This window comes from Priapulus caudatus, unplaced genomic scaffold (genome assembly GCF_000485595.1).
Source record: "Priapulus caudatus unplaced genomic scaffold, Priapulus_caudatus-5.0.1 Scaffold802, whole genome shotgun sequence".
Lineage (NCBI taxonomy): Eukaryota > Metazoa > Priapulida > Priapulimorpha > Priapulimorphida > Priapulidae > Priapulus > Priapulus caudatus.
This window is the reverse complement of record NW_014577863.1, coordinates 41,804-51,734: the sequence shown is the minus strand read 5'-3', so window position 1 is coordinate 51,734 and position 9,931 is coordinate 41,804. Positions and strand designations below refer to the sequence as shown.

Genomic DNA, 9,931 nt, shown 5'->3' with positions numbered 1-9,931 from the left:
GGGGAAGGCAGGAATAGCAGAGACGACACGTGGAACCCCAAAGGTAGCGGGGCGGGGGCGGGGCAGGGCAGGGAGGGGTGGGGCGGGTGGTGTGGCGCGGCGCGGGAGGGCAGGAACAGCAGAGACGACACGTGGAACCCCAAAGGTAGCGGGGCAGGGCGGGGCACGACAGGGGCATGCCCGGGGTGGGGTGGGGAGGGCAGGAACAACAGACGACACGTGGAACCCCAAAGGGGGAGGGCAAGGGTTGGGGCGGATGGTGCGGTGGGGCGAGGCAGGGAGGGGAGGGGTAGGACATGGAGCGTTGTTTGTCGTTGCTAATCATTTGTTTTGAGGGAAGAAGCGGTCGGGCATTTACGATGTTTTCTTCGTGACTAATCGTTTGCTTTGCGTGTGTCGTTGGCATTTCAGTGAAGATGGGAGGCAACCTTGTTCCTAAGGTACGGCCGCACCGAGAGGGCGTGCGCATACCTGCCGTGGAGAGCGCTCTCGCAGATGCAGCCGAGAAACTCTCACACTTACCTGTAAGCAGCTCGTCTACCTGTAATCGTGTCTACTCACCTGTAATCATGTGTACTTACCTGTAATCACGTGTACACACCTGTAATCATGTGTACACACCTGTAATCATGTGTACTCACCTGTAATCATGTGTACTCACCTGTAATCATGTGTACACACCTGTAATCATGTGTACTCACCTGTAATCATGCACTTACCTGTAATCACGTGTACTCACCTGTAATCATGTATACTCACATGTAATCATGTGTACTCACCTGTAATCACTTGTACACACCTGTAATCATGTGTACTCACCTGTAATCATGCACTTACCTGTAATCACGTGTACTCACCTGTAATCACGTGTACTCACCTGTAATCATGTGTACTCACCTGTAATCATGTGTACTCACCTGTAATCATGTGTACTCCCCTGTAATCACGTGTACTCGCCTGTAATCACATGTACTCACCTGTAATAATGTGTACTCACCTGTAATCACGTGTACTCACCTGTAATCATGTGTACTCACCTGTAATCACGTGTACTCACCTGTAATCATGTGTACACACCTGTAATCACGTGTACTCACCTGTAATCACGTGTACTCACCTGTAATCACGTGTACTCACCTGTAATCATGTGTACTCACCTGTAATCACGTGTACTCACCTGTAATCATGTGTACACACCTGTAATCACGTGTACTCACCTGTAATCACGTGTACTCATCTGTAATCACATGTACTCACCTGTAATCATGTGTACTCACCTGTAATCATGTGTACAAACCTGTTAACTTGTATTTACCTGTAGGCCTGTATTCACCTGTGTGCATTTATTTACCTGTAAGCCTGTATAAACATATGAGGTCTATTATTTATATGATAATTAAATAAAAGCATTCCTATGCCTGTGTTACAAGCTGGCATCATGTGTGCGATGAAACATACGAACATCCCTTTCCAGCCGCCCAAGCGAATGTACCAGCGCCGCAAGATGGCGCCGAAGCCTCCGCCGCCCGACCCGCTGGTGACCCCCGGAACGTCCGTCGAAGCGCCACCTAGTGAGAAATCCTCAGGTCCAACAAAACCAATCTGTAAGTTAGCCATAGAAATTAAATATGTCGTTAACTAACTTAATTAGAAATTAAATCAATTTTTTTGATTAACATTATGCGAGATCAGGGCTCGCACAGATGGCACGGCCACCTAATAAATTATCGAGAAAGATCTAGTATTTTAGCGTGTAGGAAAATGTGGGAATTAGTAAGCTAGAATCGTAAAGGCATAGTTAGCATTTCTGTGCATCCAGTCGAAGTAGATTCCAAAATGCAACATGTGCCCACGTAAGCGGTAACCTCTATAGAAAGGCCACCTGCCTATAAAGGACATTGGGGTTTAACTTTTCCTTGAATTGAAGGTATATAGTGAAACCACCTCTATATAACAGCTACCTGTCTATAAGAAGTACTTTGGCTGACCCTTACACACAGGTTTGCCCGTAGCGAGCTTAACACATTCGCAGGCGCGACTAACCCTCCCGGCGATTGTTATCTTCCTCCAGCGAAGAAGCCAAAGAAAGGTCAGGCAACAACGAAGCAGCGACTGGGAAGAATACTCAAGATACACAAGATGGTCTACCTGAAGTGATCGCGTTCTCGTCGTCGTCGTCGTCGTGGCAACGTACGACAATCGTCGCGCGTCCAACAAACACGTGGAACTGACGCCCGCGTCCCCGGCGATGCCCGCTCCTCGGCGACGCCCGCTCCTCGGCGACGCCCGCTCGGCGACGCCCGCTCCTTGGCGACGCCCGCTCGGCGACGCCCGCTCCCCGGAGAACGCGAACGTTCGCTTGTCGTCGTCGCGTCGGGTCAAGCGTGAATTCGGCAGTGTTCGCTCTCCCCAGGGGGCGCCGCCGGGTCGCGGAGGCGGCGAGCGCGATACCGCGGCGACTACCATGTAGCCGCTGATAGATAAACGTCGTTTTTAATCGCATTTTTTATATTATTCGTCCTCATCGTTGTTTTGTCCTCCTTCCCGCAACGAAGCGCGCCTCGTGTCGCCACCTGGTGCCTTCTCCGGCCGTGGGTGGTGGCCATCTTGTCAGCGGGCGGGATTTCGATTCGCCGTTGTAGCGGTTTTTTTATTCGCGCGTTGTGCCGTGCGTGTGTTCTTCATCTCACAGGGTGATGTGTACGACATAATATGTCGCTCTGTTGTCGCACAGTCAGTCACTCGGTACTTGTAAACAGTGTAAATATTTATTCTCTCTCTCCTTCTCCTCCTCTCCCTTCTCCTTCATCTCCTCTCTTCCTCTTTTTCCTCTCTCTCTCTCTCTCCCCTGTACAGCCAGTGCGCACCACGTTACGTTAGAAACCTTTCGTATCGAGAGGTGTTTTTTTACACCGAAAGATAGTTTTAAGCAGATTGCTGCAGCAGCTGTTAGTATTGCAGAGATGCCACCTACTACGATTTATCCGTATTTTATACGAATTTCTATTCCTCTTGCACCACTACGACCAGTTTGTATCAAACTACGAATTTCACTGTGATCGAAATTTTTTGTTGTCAATTATTGTCATTTGTTGTCAATTTATTGTCATTTTTGACTTTCAGAATGCAGGAAATTGCATCTCAGAATCAAAAAATTTTCCGGGTGGCATGCCGGACCCCCCTAGCAAACTAGGGTCACTATGTGACCCTCGAACTACTAATTTGATGGCCAAAAACTACAGATTGCTTCAAATATGTGTTGGCATCTTTGGTATTGAAGGGGTGTGGCGGCGAGAGATGGATCGGCCACGCGATCCGTGATTAGCAAGGTATGGTGGCGGCAAGTGGAACAGCTGCAAGCCCAACGATTCGCAGGGTGTAGTAACGATAGATGGAACGGCCACATTGCTGGTGACTCACAGGGTAGAGTTGCGAAATTCGGAATGGCTGCACGGCCGGTGATTTACAGGGTATAGCGGTCAGAACCACAATGCTATTTCGTTTCGTAGGCCATAGTGGCACGAATATGCATGCAAGAAGGGTTTTTCCTGTACTGCACAATCACCTTTTTAATTAGCTAGCTGTTCTGCATAATTTTCGATATCACGAAATTGAAATTTGTCGTGAACCCCTCTCTGTCAACGCTCCGAGCCTGTGCAGTGCGCCGCCGCAGAAGTGGCGCCCCCTTATAGCAAAAGCGAACAGCAATGAACGTGAGTCGCGATGACGTGTGGTGTCTAGGAAACCTTTCGGTAGTTAGCATCATGTTTTTCGAGTCTGCGGAAAATGTGTGTCCATTGTAAACTTTTCACAATAAAACATGACACGTATTGTATATGCAAGTGTATTTGTAGGATGGTTGTCTGCTGTTTACACATTATTCGTCACCCATACGATGTAGCTGTCTGTGTTACTGGTAGAGGACGATTTGAGATTTGATAAAAAACACTATTGCTGAATAAATTTTACTTGTAAATAGCAAATGTATTATTTATTATTTTCTGTTTGTTATTAAATAATTATGTTTTAATAGTGTGTAACGAAGCGTAACCCCGGCTATTACGGAATCACTTAAGATTTGTTATTGATTGTAGTAGATAGAATAAAAGGTCATAAAAACGCTATTAAAATAATTGAGCAATTAGCCACGAGATGGCGCCACATGCTAAACGCCGCCTGGTGTCAATGTAGTTACACTCGTGGGAATTGTATGACACGACTACAGGAAAAATCTAAAGTCAACATGGTAAACATCAACTAATTAAGCCGTTTCTGTCACTAGCAGTTCATTTCCTTAACAGCATGCGAGGTAAGAAATCGATCACTACCTTTTTTTGTTTCCGATTTCAAATTACGTAGCCGGTGTCGTAGTTTCTAGTGTTGTCTTTCGCTTAGCCAATCCCTAGCCGCACAGTGACAGTCTCGGTTCGTCGCTCGATGAATGTTGTATTCTTATTTTTTTACTCACGTTAGAATTGTTGGGGTAACTTGACTAACCACTGATACGGTAGTAGCGTATTTTTGTTTCGTAATGAACCCCAGTCTAGGGCGAGACTAGACCGAATAATTCTGTCCCATATAACCTTTTTTATATTTTGCCCTGTTTGGTGAGGGTTATATTATTATTGGGACAGAACGGGGTTCATTGAAATTTCGTGAGATCGCATGCAAAATGCATGCGCTGCGAATGCGGCCCGTACGCCGCTATATTGGCGCGAAAAAAACCCTACCGTTCCCTTCTACATGACTTTACCTTGCTACAGATATGTGTATACATTCACTTCAATCGTTATTCACTTCTTAAAAGATTGTTTTTCAGAAACCCGCTTCATTCCACTTTCGTAAATAACATTCACCATTTACAAACAATCAGACCAATCAGAGCGAGTGTTATGTACAATAGCCTGGTTCTCGCTTGTATCTGTGGCGCTGCAGGAGGGCTGATAGACTCGTTCTGATTGGTCTGATTGTTTGTAAATGGCGAATGTTATTTACGAAAGTGGAATGAAGCGGGTTTCTGAAAAACAATCTTTTAAGAAGTGAATAACGATTGAAGTGAATGTATACACATATCTGTAGCAAGGTAAAGTCATGTAGAAGGGAACGGTAGGGTGTTTTTCGCGCCAATAGCGGCGTACGGGCCGCATTCGCAGCGCATGCATTTTGCATGCGATCTCACGAATTTCAATGAACCCCGTTCTGTCTCAATATAACCCTCACCAAAATATAAAAAAGGTTATATGGGACAGAATTATTCGGTCTAGGGCGAGACTAGCCACCGTAGAATTAGTTAGTAGTAGGCCCTACTCGCTACTGTACTGTAGATAGCTATAGTACTATAGCCCGCGTACAGTAACTGCCGCAGGCCTTACTACGGCTCATAGGGTCTATGTTCCCCAGGGTACTGCCGGAACGTACCCTGGGTACGGTCCGGTATACCGGAACGTACCCTGGTAACTAATAGTAATACTAACTATCTAGCTGATATGGTTAGGGTTAGGGAGTAGGCGTAGGTGACTCCCTAGACTCGTTAGTGGAGTAGGCGAGGTACGGTCCGGCATATTAGATAGTATTAGTAGTATTTAGTACCAGGGTACGTTCTTGCAGTACCCTGGGGGACATAGACCCTATCAGCCTTATTACGCAGCATTTCGGCAGTTACTGTACGCGGGCTTTGGTACTAGAGCTATACTGTAGACTGCCCTAGCTTGAACTGTGAACATTGAATCAAGAGTCCATGAAATTTTTTTATGAACTTCACTTCAGTTCATAAAATGAGGAGCGATTTTCTCACAAACTTTTGATTGAATGAATCTTGAATTCCAGGCTAGTCATTACTTTAGTCGTATATTCCCCAAATTGTGATTATGTTAATGCAAATTAGCAGCTGCAGTAGTATACACCCTACAATCCTCTGCGGTCCAATCCTAGTTTAGCCCCCCGGATTAGTTCAGCACATATTATGCGAAATATATTATACTGGGGTCTCAAACTAGAATTGTGAATTCTCTGCACCTCTAGTAGTGCAATGTTCATTGTTTTGGGCTGTGTGGGTTGTGGGCTATACTGCACTCTTAATTTGCTACCATATCTCCAGCAGTGGAAACCATATACCCTACAACACCCATGGTTATTACAGCATGCAAACACCATCCTACAAGTTTCACACAGGTGTTACAGGGTGTACTCTACCCCACAGCAACACTAGTAAACTACTACAATGCAAGAGTGTGGCAGCTGTTGTACGTAGCTGGGTGTTCTAGGGTATACTGTTGCCACGCTAATCTCTATACGCTTTGTTTGTAGATCATAATAGGTTAATTAATAACCTTAATTATAATCTATCCCTATAACACCGATCTAACCCTAATCCTAATTACTTACAACTCATCAGCAAGAAGACAGAAGCCGCTTAACGTTGGAAACCGTGGTAAGAAAACCGTAAAATCACTAGAGTCCACGAAATTGAAATTAATTTGCAAACCGAATCATGGATCGGCGTCTGCCCGCGCGCGTAACCCGTCCTCGCTTTCTCCTTCTCCTCCTCCGCGTGACGACGACAACAACGCAGCCGCCGACCCGCCTGTAGCATCGCTCGTTGGCATGGCGACGGCCGCAGGCGTGAGTGGCACGGCGGCGGACTCGCGGCGACAGGCCGCGCGCAAGCTCGTTGACAACCTACAGTCGGACCTGCGCGCGCTGTCGAGCGAGGCCAGGAGGCGCCACCCACCCGTCAAGGAGGCGGCGGAGTCCGGCATCGTGCGCGTTCGCACGGCTGCGAGCAAGTCTGATGACATCATTGCCGGTAATCGCAGCTCTGTAGCTTGACGTCGTTTGCGTCGGTGCGCACTAGGTGTGGGACGAGTCATCGATGTATCTATATATCGCGATGCTAACCTTGATATCAGTACGTTTACGACCGTTTACGATACACATATCGACAGGGTGCGAAATTAACGGGAGTCCGGAGTCAAATGCTCCCTGATTTACTGTCGGACTCCCTGATTTGACATATGCAGGAGTCCGTGTGACTCCCTGAAAATTCTGCTATACTAACTAGTTCGTTCCAGAGCACGGCCTCACGGAATTACCGTATTTTTTCAGCTGATGTCCAAAGAAAATTTGGCAGACGTGCAACTGCATGAATCTTAAAAATAAGCACATGTGTTATTTATGCTTTAGTTTTGAATTTCAGACTGCGGACTCCCTCTTTTAATTTCTACCCCTGTATCGATACTATATCGATTAAAATCCATATCGTTTAGTAGTGTTGTTTCATTCAAACATAAAAGAAACAATTCAATTATCAATTTTATAGCAGTTGTTTACTAAGCACTCTATGATAGTGGTTTGTAAGCTTTCACATTATTGGTCAACATTTGGAGAGTCCCCGTTGAGTGTATAGTTTGCTAGTTTGCTAGGTAGTTTCTAAATTCTATTGAAAGTATCGCGATCCATATCGTATCATGAAGGCTGTATCGTGGTAAGTAACGTATCGTGAGGTACCCGTGTCGTCTCACCCCTAGTGCGTACATGCGTTATGTGTTTGTGTGGATGGAGATGGATCTTTAGATGTAAGATTAAGATGGATCTTTAGATCTTTAGATGATCACGCTCGTCTCTATACTAGTTTAAAATATCCTGTATTTAGCTAAATCTATATCTGTGTATCTATATTACTTTCTCTCTCTCTCTCTTGATTGTGTGTGTGTGCATGCGTGCGTGCGTGCGAGTGTGTAGTGTACGTGTGTGTGTGTGTGGCATGTGCATGCGTGTGTGTGTGTGTGTGTGCGTGTGTGCGTGTGTGTGTGCGTGCGTGCGTGCGTGCGTGCGTGTTTATGGAGTGTGTATGAGCATGTGTGTGGGTGTAAGGAGAAAAGCTCTAGGGATTTTTCATTGGTGGTTGCTCCACCAGGCTCATCGATTGGTTTCCCATTGATATTTCGGACTTTGCTGTTGTGTAGTTATAAGTGATAAAAACTGATGCTCTGCCACCTCATCCTCTTCACTGATGCTCTGCCACCTCATCCTCCTCACTGATGCTCAGCCTCCTCATCCTCACTGATGCTCAGCCTCCTCATCCTCACTGATGCTCAGCCTCCTCATCCTCCTCACTGATGCTCAGCCTCCTCATCCTCACTGATGCTCAGCCTCATCCTCACTGATGCTCAGCCTCCTCCTCCACACTGATGCTCAGCCTCCTCATCTTCACTGATGCTCAGCCTCCTCCTCACTGATGCTCAGCCTCTTCCTCCTCTTCACTGATGCTCAGCCTCTTCCTCCTCCTCACTGATGCTCAGCCTCCTCGTCCTCACTGATGCTCAGCCTCCTCCTCCTCCACACTGATGCTCAGCCTCCTCTTCCTCCTCCTCACTGATGCTCAGCCTCCTCACTGATGCTCAGCCTCCTCATCCACACTGATGCTCAGCCTCCTCATCCACACTGATGCTCAGCCTCCTCACTGGTATGCTTCAGCCTCCTCATCCTCCTTACCTGATGCTCACCTCCTCCACATTGGTGATGCTCTAGCACCTCATCATCCTCAGCACACTGATGGCTCAGCCTCCTCGTCTCTATCACTGATGCTTCAAGCTCCTCATCCTTCCTCCCTCACGTGATGCTCAGCCTCCGCTCCTCCTGCACTGATGCTCAGCCTCCTCATCCTCCCTCCTCACGATGCTCAGCCTCATAGATGCTCAGCCTCCTCATCGCTTCTCCTCGACTGATGGCTCAGCCTCTCTCATCCTCCGCCGCAAGCCGCTGGCAAGGCGGTGTCGGCCGACTCCTGCATCCTTCCCGCTCGGCTGTGAGACGCGCGGACGTGCGCAATCGTGCCAAGATGCTGCCTCGGCTGTGCATGCCGCGCTGATCACAGCACGGCGCGCTGTCGGTGCCCCCGCCGGCGCCACAGTCGTGCGCATCGCCCTCTGGAGGCCCATGGAGGGCGGCATCGAGGAACTGAAGCTGCTGCAGACGATCAATCATACTGCTGACGACCGCACAGCATCGTGCAGGGAGACAGCCTCGCGATGGTCACGTGGAGGGCGGGAGCGACGGGAGGGAGCGAGGAGGGGAGGAGGAGGAAGGGCGGGAGGGAGGGAGACAAGCCATCGCGAATGGTGGTACGTGGAGGGCGAGGTTCGGTGAGGAGGAGGGAGGTAGGGGAGGAGGGGGAGGAGGAGGGAGGAGGGAGACAAAGCCTCGCGATGTACGTGGAGGGCGAGGTCGGGAGGGAGAAGGGAGGAGGGAGGGAGGAGGAAGGGAGGGGAGGAGGGAGACAGCCTCGGGCGATGGTACGTGGAGCGGCGGAGGTCGGGGAGGGAGGTAGGAGGGAGGAGGAGGGAGGGGAGGGAGGGAGGGGAGATCAGCCTCGCGGATGGTAACGTGGAGGGCGGAGGTCGGAAAGAAGGGAGGAGGGAGGAGGCGGGAAAGGGAGGAGGAGGGGGGAGGGAGGGAGAGCAGCCTCGCGATGAGTCAGTGGAGGGCGGAAGGTGGAAGCGAGGAGAAGTAGCAGGAGGGAGGGAAGAGGGAGGAGGGAGGGAGGTTATGACAGCCTCGCGATGGTACGTGGAGGGCGGAGGTCGGGAGGGAGAAGGAGAGGAGGGAGGAGGGAGGAGGAGGGAGGGCAGGGAGACAGCCCCGCGATGGGTACGTGAGGGCGGAGGTCGGGAGGGTTGGAGGGTGTAGGGAAGGGGGAGGAGGGAGGAGGAGGGGAGGAGGAGGGAGGGGAGGAGGACAGGCCTCGCGATGGTACGTGAGGCGCGGAGGTCCGGGAGGAGGAGGAGGTAGAGGGAGGGAGGGAGGGAGGCAGGAGCAGGGAGGGGAGACAAGCCTCGGCGATGGGTAGCGTGGGGCGGGAGGGAGGGAGAGAAGGGAGTGAGGGAGGAGGGATAAGGATGGAAGTAGAGTAGGGAGGGAGGGAGACAGCCTC

General features: G+C 49.5%; 2 protein-coding genes across 2 annotated transcripts in view; both read left to right on the top strand.

Annotated features, from left to right (window-relative positions):
* The first annotated feature begins 12 nt into the window (after nucleotides 1-12).
* LOC106813633 (lysine-specific demethylase phf2-like) lies at nucleotides 13-2,259 on the top strand. Its single transcript, XM_014817817.1, has 4 exons — nucleotides 13-43; nucleotides 412-524; nucleotides 1,475-1,604; nucleotides 2,072-2,259. The coding sequence occupies exons 2-4, from the start codon at nucleotides 417-419 to the stop codon at nucleotides 2,155-2,157; spliced, it is 324 nt and encodes a 107-aa protein (XP_014673303.1). The 5' UTR covers nucleotides 13-43; nucleotides 412-416; the 3' UTR covers nucleotides 2,158-2,259.
* A 1,961-nt stretch (nucleotides 2,260-4,220) lies between these two features.
* LOC106813630 (protein MON2 homolog) overlaps nucleotides 4,221-9,931 on the top strand; it is a 44,162-nt gene continuing 38,451 nt past the window's right edge. Inside the window, exons 1-3 of the mRNA XM_014817813.1 lie at nucleotides 4,221-4,309; nucleotides 6,572-6,805; nucleotides 8,759-9,003. Coding sequence (XP_014673299.1) covers nucleotides 4,303-4,309; nucleotides 6,572-6,805; nucleotides 8,759-9,003 — 486 coding nt within the window. The 5' untranslated portion in view covers nucleotides 4,221-4,302. The remainder of the gene's footprint in view (nucleotides 4,310-6,571; nucleotides 6,806-8,758; nucleotides 9,004-9,931) is intronic.

Bases quoted from the DNA above. Each gene is read 5' to 3' on its own strand.
- LOC106813633 (XM_014817817.1), top strand. From the start codon at position 417: ATGGGAGGCAACCTTGTTCCTAAGGTACGGCCGCACCGAGAGGGCGTG. The intron at 525-1,474 runs GTAAGCAGCTCG...ATCCCTTTCCAG, and splicing joins AGAAACTCTCACACTTACCT to CCGCCCAAGCGAATGTACCA. The intron at 1,605-2,071 runs GTAAGTTAGCCA...ATCTTCCTCCAG, and splicing joins AGGTCCAACAAAACCAATCT to CGAAGAAGCCAAAGAAAGGT.